This window comes from Silurus aristotelis, assembly GCF_946808225.1.
Source record: "Silurus aristotelis genome assembly, chromosome: 5".
In the NCBI taxonomy this organism is placed as follows: Eukaryota; Metazoa; Chordata; class Actinopteri; order Siluriformes; family Siluridae; genus Silurus; species Silurus aristotelis.
The window spans coordinates 756,824-775,193 of record NC_139578.1 but is presented as its reverse complement, the minus strand read 5'-3'; the positions used below and the strand labels follow the sequence as shown (position 1 = coordinate 775,193).

General features: G+C 42.6%; 1 protein-coding gene across 3 annotated transcripts in view; it reads left to right on the top strand.

Moving 5' to 3' along the window:
• Positions 1 to 17,769, top strand: part of gpr158b (G protein-coupled receptor 158b) — a 21,510-nt gene extending 3,741 nt beyond the window's left edge. For all 3 annotated transcript variants that reach the window (XM_083542493.1, XM_083542495.1, XM_083542494.1), the window contains 10 exons: positions 607 to 712; positions 3,323 to 3,425; positions 5,596 to 5,810; positions 7,569 to 7,637; positions 10,197 to 10,306; positions 10,526 to 10,764; positions 11,629 to 11,767; positions 14,101 to 14,206; positions 14,291 to 14,437; positions 14,679 to 17,769. In XM_083542493.1, coding sequence (XP_083398619.1) covers positions 607 to 712; positions 3,323 to 3,425; positions 5,596 to 5,810; positions 7,569 to 7,637; positions 10,197 to 10,306; positions 10,526 to 10,764; positions 11,629 to 11,767; positions 14,101 to 14,206; positions 14,291 to 14,437; positions 14,679 to 16,406 — 2,962 coding nt within the window. In that variant the 3' untranslated portion in view covers positions 16,407 to 17,769. The remainder of the gene's footprint in view (positions 1 to 606; positions 713 to 3,322; positions 3,426 to 5,595; positions 5,811 to 7,568; positions 7,638 to 10,196; positions 10,307 to 10,525; positions 10,765 to 11,628; positions 11,768 to 14,100; positions 14,207 to 14,290; positions 14,438 to 14,678) is intronic.
• The last annotated feature ends 601 nt before the right edge of the window (positions 17,770 to 18,370 follow it).

Here is an 18,370-nt window from a genome sequence, read left to right as displayed (position 1 = left end):
CACGCACAAAATACCAGGAAACAAGAACTTACACGATAATCATCATGAAGAGATGATGCTGAGTTGATTTCCAATTATTCTGATTTAGTCTGGTTCTGTACCAAAGCTTTTGGATACTAGACCATAAACTTATAGTTGCCTCCTGAACATATCATTCCATATTTAGTCTCCATTTGCTCTTATAATAAGCTCCATTCTTCTAAAAAGATGTTCTACTAGATTTTGTGGAGATTTTGTGGGGATTCCTTCAGCTACAAGGGTGTTAGTAAAGTCAGGTACAGGTGTAGGTGAGTTCAGGAGGCCTGCGGTTGTAAATAGATCTACAGCAGAAGATCTTCCACACACTTCCAACCCATGGAAAGCAGATCTTTATGGTGCTGAGCAGGTTTGGGTCTCCTAGTTCAAGCGAAGGAAAAATGTCATGCTCCTGCTTCCAAAGACGTCCTACACAATCGTGTGCCTCCATGTTTGTGGGAACGCTTGGATGAAAAAGTCAGGTGTCCCAATAGTTTTGGAACATGTAGAAATGAGACATCTGATAACATACTCTGTGTGTGTGTGTGTGTGTGTGTGTGTGTGTGTGTGTGTGTGTGTGTGTGTGTGTAGGGGCGTGATAAAGGTGGACATCAGCCTGCAGGATGTGGACATTGATCAATGCTCCAGCACCGGCTGGTTCTCAGGGACTCACCGCTGCAATCTGACCACCATGGAGGTGAGTCGACTTTCACACGCTTCCCGTCTCAACAACCAACTTCGCTCTTGTTACTCTCAGACCATAAATCCAGCCATCTTTAAGGTGCACGGGGTGAAAAAATTGGACTTGACTGCAAAGTGAATGATTAGTTTGCTTAAAGCCTTCCGTGTAGACTGAATTGAGCACAGTGCCACCTAGTGGTTAAGAAAATATTACGCTATATAACGGCTATATAAAGAAACCACAACATACAAACCGTTCTGTCCATAATCTTAAAAATAGAGCTCTGACTCTGGAGACTCCTTCTATAAATATTTACCTTTTTTCAATCTGTTTACGCTGTTACTACAGAAATGATTCGATAACGAATCAAAGCTAGCAGAATACCATCAGACTAGTCCTCAACATTAGCAATATGGCTTAAAAAAACATAATATGTTGCCACAGTAACCACACAGTGGTTATGATGAAGTGCTAATAAATCCTCTAACCAAATAAATCCTCTAACCAATCCCTTAAACCTTTTTGGTGTGTGTGTGTGTGTGTGTGTGTGTGTGTGTGAGAGAGAGAGAGAGAGAGAGAGACAGCAGCAGATCTTCCTCCAGGCTGTGTTTAGAAGCTCATTAGGTTTGTTTGGATTTCAGATGAGTTGAAATTCATTCTTCTTCTGCGTGAACGCGTCTCTGACAGCGCTAATTAGCTGCCACGCTGCACCCGAGCCACCAAGGGGTTCGACTTGCTTGGGGATCTCAGCGTTTTAATCGTCAGTCCGTAGGAAGTCGGCAGGAGGGAACACACATCGGTCTGCCACCGTTCACCAGATATGCAGGAGGAGCAGCAGGAATGAAAACACACCAGAGTTAAGATCATGGATCAGAGCTTTATCACGTGGAGGAACGAAGAAAGCAGATTATTCAGTGTGTGTGTGTGTGTGTGTGTGTGTTCATTTTATAGTGTCTGCACTTTGAACTTACATTCATTTAATCTTTGTTGTGAAGTCTTTCTGCTTGTCTGGAGCATTTGTTCTGCTTCTGCCTCATCATTGGTTCGTTCTCCTGATGTTTGCACCTGTACTGTGTTTCCCTCTGTCTCCAGTCAGTCTGTTTCTCCGTCTCGCACCTGTGATCGGTTCTGATAACGGCGACGGTGATGTTTTGGTGTTTTCTTGCTCGTTGTTATCCCTCGCTATAGAAATCTGCTCTGATGTCCGGGCTGCTCGTAATAAATCACACTGAAAACGCTGTCTGTCTTTCTTGTCTGTCTGCTCGTCCGTATGTCCCTCTAACCTTTCAGTCCATCTGTCTCTCCTGTCAAATCCATCTGTGTGCTATGTCCACCTCCCCGCTCTGTCTGTCCACTTGTCTGTCTGTTTTTTCAGTATGCCTTCATTTTATTTACTCATCTGTTTGTCTTTCTGTCCAGTCTGTCCCTCACATGTCTATCCTATTTATCTATGCTGCCTGTCTATCATGTCCGTCTGTCCCTGCTGCCTGTCTGTCATTCTTTCTGTACTGTCTGTCAGTCAGTCTGTTTGTCTATCTGCCTGCCTATCCTGTCTGTCTGTTGATGCTGTCTGTCCCTGTCTGTTATTATATCCTGTCTGTCTGTCTTTCCAACTGTCTGTCAGTCAGTCTGCAGTTAAAATAATCCAGACACACAGTTGCTGTTAGTGAGTGACTCTCTGAATCTCAGCGGTTTATTCTTTTTGCTGCAGTTCATAATCATTTCCAGCGTTTATCACTCAGCCTTCATATGTAGCAGCGATTGAAATTATAGGCACCCTCTTGCAGCTTTTACAGTAAACCCAAGATGTCATTGTGCGATCATCAGGAGGTCCGGAGAGGAGCGATAATCGTATTTAATAAATGCGTGTGCGCTGCTGATAAAATGGAGGCTAATAAAAGCGACTTAAAGGCGTCAACACACCGCGCTGCAGCGCCACGGGGAGGAGTGTCAGCGTGCAAATTATCATCCAGCCCTAATCAGAGCCTTGGCCCTGTGTTAATTAAAATCTGCTCGAGTGGGCTCCGTGTGCTGAGGGATCTCGCTGGGTGGGAGGACAGGCCGTGCGTATGTGTGCGTTTTTGTGTGCGTATGTGTGTGTGTGTATGTGTGTGTGTGAGATGAAGATCTGCTATTTAAAGTAAAAGAGACCTACAATTTACAATCCCTGCATCCTCTGCACTTTTAGAGTAAGCTGCTGGTTATCATTTCCACTTTCCCCCTGGAGAGCCGCAGTTAAAGAAAAAAAAGGATCAATTTCGGCGTTAACGTGAGTCTCGAACGTAAACAGAGATTTAAGCCCTACTCAGGTGAATACGATCCTCCTCAGACCCTGTTACTGAAACCTCTCAAAACCTCATGGGTCACGTGTCCTCATTCTCTCTTATTTTTTCTTCTTCCATTCATGGGTACCGAATTCCGGATTCTGATTGGTCAAAAGGAGTCGATTCGATTTTTTTGTAAAATCGCAGGTCCACAGAAAAGCACTGTTTTTTTTACATGTTAGTGTTTCTATGGTAACAGCTACAGCAGACCAACAGCAAAACCATGAGCTTATTCCTCTCATTTCCTCACAGTCTCTCTCTCTCTCTCTCTCTCTCTCTCTCTCTCTCTCTCTGTCCTCAGTGTAAGCCGATTCCTGGCCATGGCTTCGTGTTGGACAAGTACAAGTGTCAGTGCAGGAGAGGGTTTTACCAGCACAGCCGAATGGCCCTCAACGGCTTCTCCAGTGAGTATCACGTCCATTGCATGATTTGGAGACCCAAACCTGTTCCAGAATGACCTCCATGGAGATCTGCTTTATATGGGTTGACAGTATATGGAAAGACTCCTGCTATAAACCCCATTGAATGATGAATGTGAACGAACCTCACCTACATCAGTACCTGACTTTACTTTCATCCTGATGAAATAGTGGACGTGGTAATGCACATGGTCAAATTATCCCCAGTCGCACAGTTCTTGCAGACTGGCACACTGACGTATAAAGGTTGGTGCTCCCTTGAACTGTGAGTGCAGCCTTGTCTGTTGGCGTGTTACAAAAATAGTCTTGAAACGTTTTGATACCACCCTCATCAAGAGCGATGTACAACTGTGCAGTTGATGGTTAGGAGCCTTACCCAAGGGCCCAGCAGTGGTGGTGGTGCTGGGATTTGAACTTGTGACCTTCCAATCCAGAGTCCAGTGCTTTAAAACTGTAAAGAAAACATGTCCACAGGTTGAATTTGAAGCTGAAAAAGCTCTCATTTGGTCATGATATTAACACGTCCCTGACGATAGATAGAACACGGAGTGCAGTTTGGTGGATGAGCCTAGACTGTGATGGTGTTTAGGTTAGTGAACAGAGTGTACCTCAGGATGCGCCACTTTGCCTCCTTTTGACAAGTATGTACTTATCATCTCATCTTATCAGCTGAAAATGTCTCAGATTTTCATGAATCTGACTCGTCCTATTTCCCAAAAGGAGACAGGAATAGTGATAACAACAACGCCGTTTAAACATTGTATATAATTATATAGGAATAATGTCTACCCACATTTATAAAACAAAGGGTTGTCTTGTGTGTTTGTGTTTGTCTGTGTGTGTGTGTGTGTGTGTTGCATGTTTTTTAAAACACATACTTGTCTTCTGAGACAAAAAGACATCTTTTGTAATCAGCTTCTTGCAGAAGAACCACGGCGAAGCTGCCACACAGTAAATCCTAGTTGCTATGGGCAACATCCTGCTCACATTTTTCATCCTCTCACTCACCCCCCCAACACACACAGACACACACACACACACCTAAAAATAGGTGATGAGTCACTAATGACTCGATACTGCGAGTTTGTTTATTAATGAAGCCATAACATGGCTGTAAAAACGTCCAGGGATCGAGGTGAAACAGGATTTACAGCTTCGTCCGTCTGTAGCTTATAGCCGAGGTGTAAAAAGTGAATAGGGAAAGTGCTTTGGGACACGTCTCCATCAGGCTGAGCATGGGATCGATATGTGCTTTCTGAACATCCCATTCCACATTTGGTCCCTATTTGCTGTTATAATAACTTCCACTCTTCTGGGAAGATGTTCCACTAGATTTTTTTAGGTGTTGAAGAGCTCTATAGCAGGGGATCTTCCACTCCAACCCAAGCAAAGCAAATCTTCATGGAGCTGGCGTTGTGCACAAATGTCATGCTGGAACACGTGTGGGGATGAACCACATATGGTGCTGCTAATCCATTCTGATGATGCAGTTAGTAGGACCTCCAACACGTACATTAAACAAATCACCCCGATGTACATTGCGTTTAACCAGCTAACTCTAGACGTTGTAGAATTTACTAGACAGGACACGCCTACAATCGATTTAGTGATATGTAACATGGTTATAAACACTTAATTAAAGGGGTCCCCAAACTATGGCACATTTGGAACGGCCCTCTGAAAAATGACAGAGACATATTTAAAACATTTAATTGTAAATATGTTTTTCTCATATCATATCTGTATTTGATAAAGTTTGGCTATCAAACGAAAAAGGCCCGCTAGATATTAATAGAGATCTAAGCACCAATCTGATCGCCTCCTGGTCTGCTGTCATTACGAGAGCGCCCTCTAGAGGCTGATGCCAGGTGCAGTTTGTTTTTACATGCGAGACTGCGAGATGCACGGAGAGCGCTGTATTATATTTATTATTTATAATTTATCAATTATAAAATGATATTAATTATTGAATATATATAGTCATCATTTTCTGTTACATGCCGAATCCAAGTGTCTATTAATATGCTTTTAATTTACAAACCAATAAAAATCGATAAATCAACGCCACCACCTTGTGCATCATCTACGTAAGCATTCATACTCGTGTGATGAGACTGTAATGCTGAATCCGATCCGAGTGTTTGTGGTGTGTCAGAATTGGAGCAGGATCATTACGTTGGGGCTGAACGATCGGACGTACCGGCTCACTGTCTGCCGTGTCAACACGGCTGCGTGTTCTGTCGGGACGATACACTGTGTCTGGCGCAGGAGGACGGCATCCTCCGTCTCACCGTCGTCTCCCTCCAGACCCTGTGTGTGCTCCTGGATTTCGTCTGCATGTCCCTCGTGTACCGCTTCCGGCGCAACAAGGTACACGGTTCACACGCAATGAGATGCGTTGAGACGTCATAACGTCAATGTAGCATACAGTGAGGAAAATAAGTATTTGAACACGCTGCTATTTTGCAAGTTCTCCCACTTAGAAATCATGGAGGGGTCTGAAATTGTCATCGTAGGTGCATGTGTACTGTGAGAGACATAATCTAAAAAAAAAAATCCAGAAATCACAATATATGATTTTTTTAACTATTTATTTGTATGATACAGCTGCAAATAAGTATTTGAACACCTGTCTATCAGCTAGAATTCTGACCCTCAAAGACCTGTTAGTCTGCCTTTAAAATGTCCACCTCCACTACATTTATTATCCTAAATTAGATGCACCTGTTTAAGGTCGTTAGCTGCATAAAGACACCTGTCCACCCCATACAATCAGTAAGAGTCCAACTACTAACATGGCCAAGACCAAAGAGCTGTCCAAAGACACTAGAGACAAAATTGTACACCTCCACAAGGCTGGAAAGGGCTACGGGGAAATTGCCAAGCAGCTTGGTGAAAAAAGGTCCACTGTTGGAGCAATCATTAGAAAATGGAAGAAGCTAAACATGACTGTCAATCTCTCTCGGACTGGGGCTCCATGCAAGATCTCACCTCGTGGGGTCTCAATGATCCTAAGGAAGGTGAGAAATCAGCCCAGAACTACATGGGAGGAGCTGGTCAATGACCTGAAAAGAGCTGGGACCACCGTTTCCAAGGTTACTGTTGGTAATACACTAAGACGTCATGGTTTGAAATCATGCATGGCACAGAAGGTTCCCCTGCTTAAACCAGCACATGTCCAGGCACGTCTTAAGTTTGCCAATGACCATTTGGATGATCCAGAGGAGTCATGGGAGAAAGTCATGTGGTCAGATGAGACCAAAATAGAACTTTTGGGTCATAATTCCACTAAACGTGTTTGGAGGAAGAAGAATGATGAGTACCATCCCAAGAACACCATCCCTACTGTGAAGCATGGGGGTGGTAGCATCATGCTTTGGGGGTGTTTTTCTGCACATGGGACAGGGTAACTGCACTGTATTAAGGAGAGGATGACCGGGGCCATGTATTGCGAGATTTTGGGGAACAACCTCCTTCCCTCAGTAAGAGCATTGAAGATGGGTCGAGGCTGGGTCTTCCAACATGACAATGACCCGAAGCACACAGCCAGGATAACCAAGGAGTGGCTCTGTAAGAAGCATATCAAGGTTCTGGCATGGCCTAGCCAGTCTCCAGACCTAAACCCAATAGAGAATCTTTGGAGGGAGCTCAAACTCCGTGTTTCTCAGCGACAGGCCAGAAACCTGACTGATCTAGAGAAGATCTGTGTGGAGGAGTGGGCCAAAATCCCTCCTGCAGTGTGTGCAAACCTGGTGAAAAACTACAGGAAACGTTTGACCTCTGTAATTGCAAACAAAGGCTCCTGTACCAAATATTAACATTGACTTTCTCAGGTGTTCAAATACTTATTTGCAGCTGTATCATACAAAGAAATAGTTTAAAAATCATATATTGTGATTTCTGGATTTTTTTTTTAGATTATGTCTCTCACAGTGGACATGCACATACGATGACAATTTCAGACCCCTCCATGATTTCTAAGTGGGAGAACTTGCAAAATAGCAGGGTGTTCAAATACTTATTTTCCCCTCTGTATATGTAGTGATTATGTAGTCTGGTGACACTTTAAAACATCCTCATAAGAACTGAAAAAGCTATAAATATATCCTCTTTTATTTGATTTTTCAGAGAATCAAAGCATCTGGTTTTATTCTTCTGGAGGCCATCCTGTCAGGAGCCATTCTCCTCTACCTTCCTGTAAGTCCACAATATCTACTGAACATACGAGATGTTTTCATGTGGAATTAGGAACTTAAAGAAGAAGGGTTTAATCAAATTAAGCTCACATGGGCGACCTGGGCTCAGTGTACTTAACATCTGTAGATTAGTTTTTTTTGACACTGTAATTATTCATAGCTAGTTTTTTTTGGGTTTGAAACCATAGCTTGTACTCATGTAATTACTTGTAGCTACAATGTAGGGAATGGGATTATTGGTAGCTATGCTTTGTGTGACATCATAAGTACAGTCGCTACGTTTTGTGCCATTGTAATCACATGTATCCACATTTTGGGACAACGATTCACAAGTTGTCATTGTACATTGTTTTTTGAGAATGTAATGATTCATAGCTACATTTCTTTCGAGACTGTAATTATTCGTAGGAAATTTTTATTTTGATATTGTAATTATTGGTAGCTATATTTTTGGGAATGTAATCATTTGTAGTTACGTTTTTTTGACATTGTAATTATGCATACATATTCATCAATTCATAGATTTTGGCAATGCATTCGTATTGCGGTGATATAGCTTCAATTTGTAATCATTTGTATCAAAGTCAAGATGTTATTACATTTATTTGCAATTCATTGCCATTATAGTGATCATGAAATTATTTGTGACTACAAAATACATAGTTTATGGCTTTGGAATGTTAACTAATGGCTGCAACATATTAATTTATGGCCACACCTTTTATAAAAAAAAACTCCAGGTCACCTCAGCACCTTCATTTAGTCACATCATCTGTGTGTGTTTTTGCCTGTAGCTTGGAAGTGTAGCGTTTGAGCCTGTTTTTTCTCGCAGGTTATATAACAGAGTCCTTTTTCCTCTCCTCTTCAAATGCATCACAGCCTCCTGCTCTTCTCTCTCCGTGAAGGAGCATTAACCCTCTCCATCTGTCCCCATCCAACACAGAGACACAAAGACAGAACAGTCCTGCTTTACACATTCACTGATTCATTCCTGGATTTTTCTCTGGGATAAAAAAGGAGCAGTTTAATTTGATCACAAATACACGCTAACATTAAAACTCGTTTTTTTTTTTTCCTGCATAACATTAGCACCTTAGCTAGCTAGCTATATAGTTAGATAATTGATGCAATGTTATCATTTGCATGTCATCTCTAAAATACATTTAGCGTATGTATGAGAGATTTTCATGAAGCTCCTGAACTCCGCTGTGGATTTTCCACATTAATTTTTAAGTCTTCCATCAGGCTGTAATGCAACGAGTTTAAAAATAAATGCGCTGAATAATTAACCTGGTGAGAGGGAAAAAGGCCATGTCCTCTCCTCCGATCTGACCAAACAAAACAAAAAGTTTAACAGACGTTTCTCAGGAGGCTTCATCCTCAGCAAGTTGCAGAACTTCACAGTGAGAGGTGAACGAGTCATCGCTGGAAAATTAGCAACTGGTGCAAAACTTGTGCTGCCTAACTAGCATGATATATATTAGCATATTACTAATGCTGAGGATGGAGACACCAGGAAGGAGGGAAAGAGGAAGAGCAAGAAGGAGGTTTATGGATGTAGTGAGGGAAGACATGCAGGTGGTTGGTTTGAAAGAGGCAAATGTAGAGGACAGGGGGGTATGGAGAAGGATGATCCACTATGGAGACCCCTAATAGGAGCAGCCAAAAGAAGAAGACTAGAGCAGATGATTAGTTCATCTAATCATCAGATGATTAATTTGTTATATATAATGTTAAGTTATAATAACTTCCACTCTTCTGGGAAAATGTTTCATGGGATTTTGTGGAGATTTTGTGGAAATTCAATCAGATAGAAGGACATGTGTATTTAAAGTCAGGTACTGATGGCGGTGAGAAGGTGAGGAGGCCTAGGGTTCACATTCATTATGTTCAATAGAGCTGGAGTTCTATAGCAGGAGATCTTCCACATCATCCAACCCATGGAAAGCAGATCTTCTTGGACCTGGCTTTGTGCACAGGGTCATTTTCATGCTGGAACAGGTTTGGGTCTCCTAGTTCAAGTGAAGGGAAAATTTCATATACATCCGATACAATTGTGCGCCTCTAAATTTGACAGAACAACAAGAACAACAACATTTGACAAGAACAAAATATGGCTGGAAAACTAGCTCTGTTTTTTTTCATCTTGTGTCATTAAAAATTTTTTTTTGTTTATAAGTTGTTGTCCACGGTTTGGTGCAGAAATGAAAGCAGGTGTTTTGTATCATTAGAAGCGAATGAGTTCCTCACGTCATTAACATTCGCGAGTGCGAGTGTAATGTGAGTGGAAATGTTCTGGGATAATTGCCTTTGTGTTTTTGTCAGAAGTGTGAGGCGGTGTGATTGCTCTGAACATAGCATCCTGCAGGCTGCACAGTCACACAGCAGGGTGCACATTACACAGATGTTTCTGCTGCACAGAACCAGCAACTTAAGCCTTACCAGGATAGTCTTTTCTTTGTATTAGCCATCATTCTTACCTAGAGTTTACAAGGCAGCTGGAATTGGAACTTTAATATTATCCTGATCCTTACGTATTACCTGAATTATTCTCACCCAGGTGATAATACTTTACTTCCACCCAACCGTGCTGCAGTGCATCCTCCTGAGATGGGTTCGCCTCCTGGGCTTCGCTACGGTCTACGGAACGGTGATCCTCAAACTCTTCCGGTACGTGATGTTTACGGTTGTCTTGATATTACCAGTTTCTAGAATGGCTCTTCGTGTGTGTGTGTGGGTGTGAGAGGGTATCAGGGTCGTGTTCTGCCACCTGGTGGCAAGTTGGGCTTCCCTGATGTGGTTTGAGTAAAACCACAGCATGTTAGAATTACTTCAAATGGTCCAATTCTGGTCTCCGTGGACTACCATGTTCCACCTGTATATACCCAGGGTGCTGAAGGTGTTCCTGTCGCGTACGGCCCAGCGCATCCCATACATGACCAGCTGCCGCGTTCTGCGCTTGCTGTGTGCCATTTTGCTGATAGTACTCTGGTTCCTGGTGGCCTGGACTTTGGCCGTGTGCCAGAGCCGTGATTCCTATCATGGCATGGTCGAGGAGGGAGTGACGCTAGAGGGTCTGCAGTTCAGCATGTGCAAGCTCAACCGCTGGGACTACATGATGGCTGTGGGTGGGTTCCTCTCTCCTATATGCTCTTTGTTCAAAAGTAAAAATGCTTTTTAAATGTTTTGAGCAAGTTTTGCTAATTGCTTCAAGGCTTTTATGTAGTGTTTATCCTGCTACCGTTGCCATAGTTCACTGATTCGTGCAGTTAGTCCTCATTTATTGTTTATTTCTTCTTCTTCTGTCAAATAGCCCTTTGGCTAAATGTAAAATTAGGGTTGGAAGGAAATAACGGATTCTTGGTGCTTCTGCTGAAAGAGTTAGCGTGCAAGTCTAATCTACTAACACATGAAATCGTGTGTTATATAAATTTGAATAGATTCGAATGAGAACATCAATAGCACTTACAAGATGAACTACAAGAACTTAAGGACACGAGAGACTTGTCAGTGCTGTTGTGAATAGAGAATAAGCGACAGGTACAAAAGGCTATAATACACCAGATTTTGATTTGATTTGATTTTTTGCCGTGTTCCGTCTCCCGGGTGTGAAAGTGAAAGGAGAAAAAAATACCTAAAGAAATGTCGAAACTCTCAGGGCTTACAGATTCAGAGCTGACAGCTTAGGTGTGGGTTTTATAATCTAATCCTTCTGGGCTAGAGGGAGGGAGCTGGCGAGGCATGTAAGATGTAGAATGTCAGGAGATGAAGCGCTGTATCTCCTGATGGAAGCACAGCTGCAAATCAGCGTGAAGAACTGGCAAATTGAACATGCGGTCCTCTCAAATAGGTCCAGCGCTAGAGGAAGGAAAAAATAATAAGAATGTTTAACTGATACAGCAGAGTTTCTGGTCAGGGTATGAAAACAAGCCTTCTTGAACGGAATCCAGAGTTCAGAAAACACTCATGTGACCTTCTCTGCCTCTCTATAGCCGAACTTCTCTTCCTGCTGTGGGGGGTCTACCTGTGCTACGCTGTCCGCAGTGTACCCTCCACCTTTCACGAACCACGCTACATGGCAGTCGCCGTCTATAATGAGCTCCTGATCTCGGCCGTATTTCACGTCATTAGGTGAGTTTCGTTAAAAAAACCAAACGCAAACGATCAAAATACTTAATAAAGAGGAATGGGGTGAGTTAGAATTAGATTCCTGCTCATATCTACTTGCACAAGAAATTAGAATCCGGCTCGCAAAAACGCTAGAAAGTAAATCCTTTAATCATTTGTTAAAAAACCAAACCTTTGCAAGTTGCAAAGTAGTTTTGTAGTTACCTTGTAGTTACAAGTGAATTAACACCCTGTGGTTTTCGATATTATTTCATTACAGCCCACTTTAAGTGGCTTAGCTGTGACTGAACTTACCATACCAGTGCTTAGCTACTTCAAGAAGTTCCAACAGCAACGTGGGCCTTAATATCTGAAATCAAATGAGAACATTGTGTTTGTTATTCCCACATTAGCAGAACTTTGCCACAAGTAGATCTGCAGAATAAGTTCAATCAGCTATATCATGAGTGTTAGTATAGATAGAGTTGTAATATTGCTCCTCCAGACAGCTTGTGCATCAATCTGCCAAGCCTTAAAATAAACCTGTGGTCTCTGGGTTACTGATCAGGAGGTCAGAGGTTCAAACCCTGGTATCGCCAAGCTGCCACTCTTTGGTCTTTAACCCTCTGGGGTACTGCATCATAGCTGACCCTTCACCCTGATCCCAGCTTCCTACATCAAGGGGATATGTGAAGAATAACAATTTCCCTGTGGATCAATAAAGTATTGTACAAAAAGCCATAATTGATGTTTCAGTGTTCGTTATTCCTACATTAGCAGAACTTTGCCACAAGTAGATCTGCAGAAGATGAAGGGAAGTTCAATCAGCTATATCACAAGCGCTAGTATAGATAACAGAGTTGAAATTATGTTCCGCCAGACAGCTTGCGCATCAATCTGCCAAGTCTTAAAATAAACCCGTGGTCTCACTGTAAATCTGAAACTTACAGTTTTGATTGAAAATAGTGCCTGTTCAGCTTCGGCTGTCAAGAGAAAAGCTTTTAAACTAATCTCAAAGGACACGCGCTTTTCCCTTGACAGTCTCTCTGGTGTAATAAGCAGCCTTTCCTTACGAGAAGCAGACAAATAAGGTCCTAGCTGTGTTCTTCAAAGACACGTGGACCAAGAACAATTGCTTCTCGTGGTGTGAATTGTTTCTTGGCAGCCTTTCGCAGCATGACTGCAGGCCCTGCTGGTGCTCGGTGATAAGCTTAGTGTTTGTCGTCTTTCAGCTTAAAAACAGCCTTTGAATGACTAATGCGCTAATGAGGCAGAATCTCATTATTCGGGTCCGCAGAAGACAAGCAGCCTCCTCCATGGCACCTCGGCCAGCATTTTGATCCCTGCTCAGCCAAGATGCTTAAAGAGCCACCATTTACTAGTACCTATTGTCTTCATTAATGAGATGTTCATAAACATTACATTATGCTAGTTGTTTCAGTTTAGCGGATGCCTTTATGGTAATTTATGGCTCCATGGGCCAAAAAATTAACCTTGTTCATTTCCAGTCTAAATCCAACACTGATACTTCCGTGGTCCAGAATTGGAGTAAAATGGCTCTGAAGAGTTGTGGATATTTTGTTACTCCTCACAATTTGGAATCTTTGGATTTTTCTAGCTAAATCAGTTTTGGCCAATGCCACCTACAATCCAACTCTTTCCACTTACCAGTAATCCAACTGACAGATACTAACTGGAGATTATGAAGGCTATAATGTGCTTCCTCCAAAATTCACAAAGCAAGCCAACTTTATCACACAGTTCAAACTGTGTGGTATAACACACATTGCTCTCTCCCAAACACTGATTGCTGTAGCATTTAACTTACCTCTAATCCACATGGCCAACAAAACAGCCAGGAGAAGCCTATGAAGCTAACCTGCGAAGAAGTGTGGGAAAGAGAAAGTGGTGGAAGCTCAGAGGTTAAGGTTTAGATCAGAAGAGGTTAAGGTTTCTGATAAGAAGGTCAGGGGTTCAAGCACTGGTATCGCCAAGCGGCCACACTTTGGTCCTTAACCCTCAGTGATCTGGGGGTACTGCATCATAGCTGACTCTGATCCCAGCTTCTAACATCAGGGGGATATGAGAAGAATAACAATTTCCCTGTGGATCAATAAAGTATTGTAAGAAAAAAAGCCATACTTGATGTTCCAGTGGACCCCAATCCCTTAGCATAAGTTTAGAATTATTCAAAATAGTAGATGAGACAAAAGAGGCTCACCAATATCTGGATACATTTGACAATTCGGATGGATTCTTCACCTGCTGGTATTAAGGCGATGGCAGAAGTACTCTAGTATCAGGGACAAAAAGACACATGCGAACACCTTCTCTAATCCATCAGTCTTTCTCTACAGGTTTACTCTGGCTCCTGGATTCCACCCTGACTGGATGCTGATATTATGTTTTGTTCATACACATTTGACGGTGACGGTGACTATGGGTTTACTGCTCATCCCGAAGGTGCCACATTTTCCCCCAGTGATATTTACAATTTCTTTACTGATTATTTTAGGTTTAAACTAAACCTTGCTTCTTTTTCGGCAGTTTGTGTTTACCGGCACTCACAGGCAGGACGACATCGTCACTGATGTCTACGAGGAGGAACTGGACATGGGCCGATCCGGCTCTTACCTGAACAGCAGCATCACTTCGGCCTGGAGTGAGCACAGTTTGGACCCTGAGGATATACGAGTGAGTTTCCTTTAATCTTTGTGGTTCATTTAATAGATTGCAACGCTGTATTTACAAGAAACCTTAGACTTTAATTGTCCAAGCGCGATAGTGATTTCCGATACTATCGTCGTTTGCCACAAGCCTACTCAACTATATGCAAAATTTTTATTGGACAACTAAAACTTGTTTCTGTTTGATACAAACCTCAAACTATAATCTTGTAACAGGCTATTGATTGCCAGGTTTGTTTCCTGCCTAGGAGGAGCTAAAGAAGCTCTACGGCCAGCTAGAGATCTATAAGCGAAAGAAGATGATGGCAAATAACCCTCATCTCCAGAAAAAACGCAACTCTAAAAAAGGCATCGGACGGTCTCTTATGCGGCGCATCACAGAAATACCTGAGACGGTGAGCCGACAGTACAGTCGGGAAGACAAGGATGGAAGCGAACACGGCAGCAATCGCAGCACCCTACGTAGAAACCCATTTGAATCTTCCCATGGTGGAAAATCCAGAGAGGACTCTCTAAAGAACAAGGTGTTCTCCTTGAAAAGGTCCCATAGTTACGACCACACGCATGACCAAGCAGGGAATGGTGTCCCGGCTGATAAAATGGACAATTCTACAACCGAGTTGTCTCTGCTGGGCAACTTAATGGGGAAAAGGTCTGCAAAAAAAAATCCAGAGGCACCAAAGATGGAACCTGCAGAATCCACAGAGTCTGTGCCGCTTGTGTGCAAGTCCATCAGTGCACACAATCTTGCAGCAGACAAAAAGCCTATGCATCTCCGGTCCTCAATGATACAGAAGTCTCTAAGCGTCATAGCCAGTGCCAGAGAGAGAACCCTGGGTCTTGCAGGGAAGACCCATAGTGTTGAGGATGCAAGTAAGAAAGGAATCAAGACCAGAGACACCAGGATGCTTTCAGAAGTCGATGAATCTCCTGAATGCTTCCCAAAGATGATCATAAGCCAATCTGTTGAGTACACCAAGACTCCAAGCAAAATGGGCATCATGAAGCAACAAGTGAGTGGAAGTCAACCATCAATCTGCTCTGAACCAGGGAGAGGCAAGGACCTTTATGACCTTTCAGAGGTTTGCCCATGGGAAATGGAAGATTTGCCCACTCTGTCAGAGGGCAAAATTCAAAAGCATGTATCCATTGCCCCAAGTGAAACTAACACGTTTCATGAAAGCAGCTTTAAAAGTGGAAAGTCTCTACACAAACAAAGGATGGTGCTTCCATCTCCATTACACCGCCGTCGCTCCAAAGACAAGAGTTTCAGTAGAGAGGAATTTGGTGACATGAAACCTAAAGCATCACTCAACCTGACTTCCTACAAAGTAGAGGTCTGCCCTTGGGAATTTGAAGATCCGTCTTCCAAAGGAGTCGAGACCCTTGACAGGACCACCCGCAAGAAAAGCGTCACTCCGACAGATAGCAACCCCAGGATCATCCTCTCAGACATATCCAAATCCACTGGAAGCCTTCTGCAGCCTCCAGCCCTCATGGTGGACATTTGTCCATGGGACTATGACCAACCACCATCTCCAAACCAGGACAAGACCTCAAGCCCTACGCATCATTCCAAGAGAAGGGACTCTAACTCAAAAAGGAAAGGTTCATGCTCATCAAAAGGGAAGGGGAAGGATAAAGAGGACGACAGCCAAAGATCCAAAAGCAGGGAGAGGCGAAGCTCTTCTAGTAAATTTTCCGAGAAGCGCCGCATCAGCCAGACATCTGAAAGCGGCCAGGTTACCATAGCAGCATCTGGTAAAAGGAGAAGCTCGACTAAAGAGGCTGGAATGACTGAGTGTAAATACGCTGAAGTGCGCCCTTGGGAAGCAGAGTGTATGACAGGTGTCACTACAAAAGATGAGGACATCAACACAACATCTCACACAACTGTGCCAGCTGTTGTGAAACTCAACGTAGCTGAGGTTTGCCCGTGGGATTTCGATGACAAGACGGTAGGGAACCATGCATGAAACGTGTACACCCTTATCAACGGATGTAACTTTTTTTTAGAGTGCATTCCTGAGATTAAGGATGGTGACGTGAGATTTGCCTTATGTTCACTTTTCTCATTACAGTTTTCAAAGCCCTGTATCACTGTATCTACTCCCTTAACCATGAAGATGAACTCCTTAAGATTAATTCTTACTAACTTACTGCCATTTTGTTAATGGGAACCGGCAAAGTGATGGAATCTCCTTTTTACCATATTCCAACATAATAGTTTTGAACCCATTTTCAAGAATTGAGGTGTTTAGTCGGTTTGAACGGAACCCTGGCGTTTTCTCATATTCTGCGATCCGTTGCCGAGGAGGTCGATCTCAGTATCTATTAAAATGAAAGTTTTTTTTTACATGGATCCCCTAACCATATTTCTGGCCAATAAAGGAAAGAGTTTTATGAAGACATTATGTTTTATTCCCCTCACCACATACACTTCAGCTAATGTTAACGTAAAGTCTACGTTTGAAAGCCGTTGAAGGAAATGTGAGAAAAACAAAAGCACAAATTCCGTGTTGAAGTTTTGCAGTACTTCACCAAACAACCCACGATATCACGAGTCAGGGCAAAGCAAAAGTTTTAGCATGTCAGTACACAACATACTCTTGTGCTGGAACCGGTTTGGGTCTCCAAGTTACAATAAACAAAGACGTCCTGTACATTTGTGTGCCTCCAAATTTGTAGGAACAGTTTGGAGTAGAACTACATACGGCTGGAAAAGTCAGGTGTCCCAGCACTTTGGTCATATAACGAATGGTGTATTGAATAAACAGCCATTTTCATGTGAAGAATATTTAACGTCTTTAGCATCAGCTCAATATCATATTCATCGTCCTACTGTTCATCAAAAAGTCTAATATTTCTTCAACAAGAGCTCAACTTTTTTTTCGAGAGAGGATTGCATGGATCAGTGGCTTTGTTGCGTTATTGTTGATATCCTTTCGCCTTTACTCCCACCCGAACACTGTAGTGTTGTGATTTTGCATCAGTATTATCCTTTGTAAAAAAAAAAAAAAAAAACAACAACCCAGTCCCTCGAACCGGATATCTCTCTCTGCTGTATTCTATCAAACAGTGTTCCAGTGCTTTCTGCATGAACGTGAATAAACACAGTCCCTGGTTTTTTATTTTATTTATTGTTCGGGTCTTAATAAACATCCAAGTTGAAAAGACGCTCACCCACTCCTCCACTCCTCCACCCCTCCACCAGTGAGCTGTAACGTCCGGTCCGGGATGTGTGGTTCATATCGTACATTTCTATATCGTGCTCGTCCTTAATGGCATGTACAGACAATACCTCCAGCCTGCAATAAACATTTCCTGTTCAGATTTTAATTGTGTGTCTGTCACTCTGTTTCCAGAGACAATATGTTTGATGCTACGTCTCTTATACTTATGCAAATTCTACATCATTCTTCATGAGTGTAAAAAGATTTAAAAGGTGATTCTTACATGACGTGTATGTTACGGTACAGTGAAATTCTTTCTTCGCGTATCCCTGCGATGTTAGAAAGCTGGGGTCAAAGCACACGGTCAGCCATGATACAGTGCTCCTGGAAGACAGAGGGTTAAGGGCCTTGCTTAAGGGCCCCAAGAGTGGCAGCTTGGCGATACAGAGGCTCAAACCCCCAACTTTCTGATCAGTAACCCAGAGGATTAACACTGAGCTGCCATTTCCCCACTGCTTCAAATAAATAAACATACTACGAGACAGACAGACAGACAGACAGACAGACAGACAGACAGACAGATAGATAGATAGATAGATAGATAGATAGATAGATAGATGTATTGTCATTGCATAGTACAGGTACACAGCAACGAAATGCAGTTTAGCATCTACCATAATATACAAATAAATATAAGATAAATATTTACAGCATGTAATCAACGACATGTCAGAGTTGTGCATCATCACGTACATTTCTATATCATA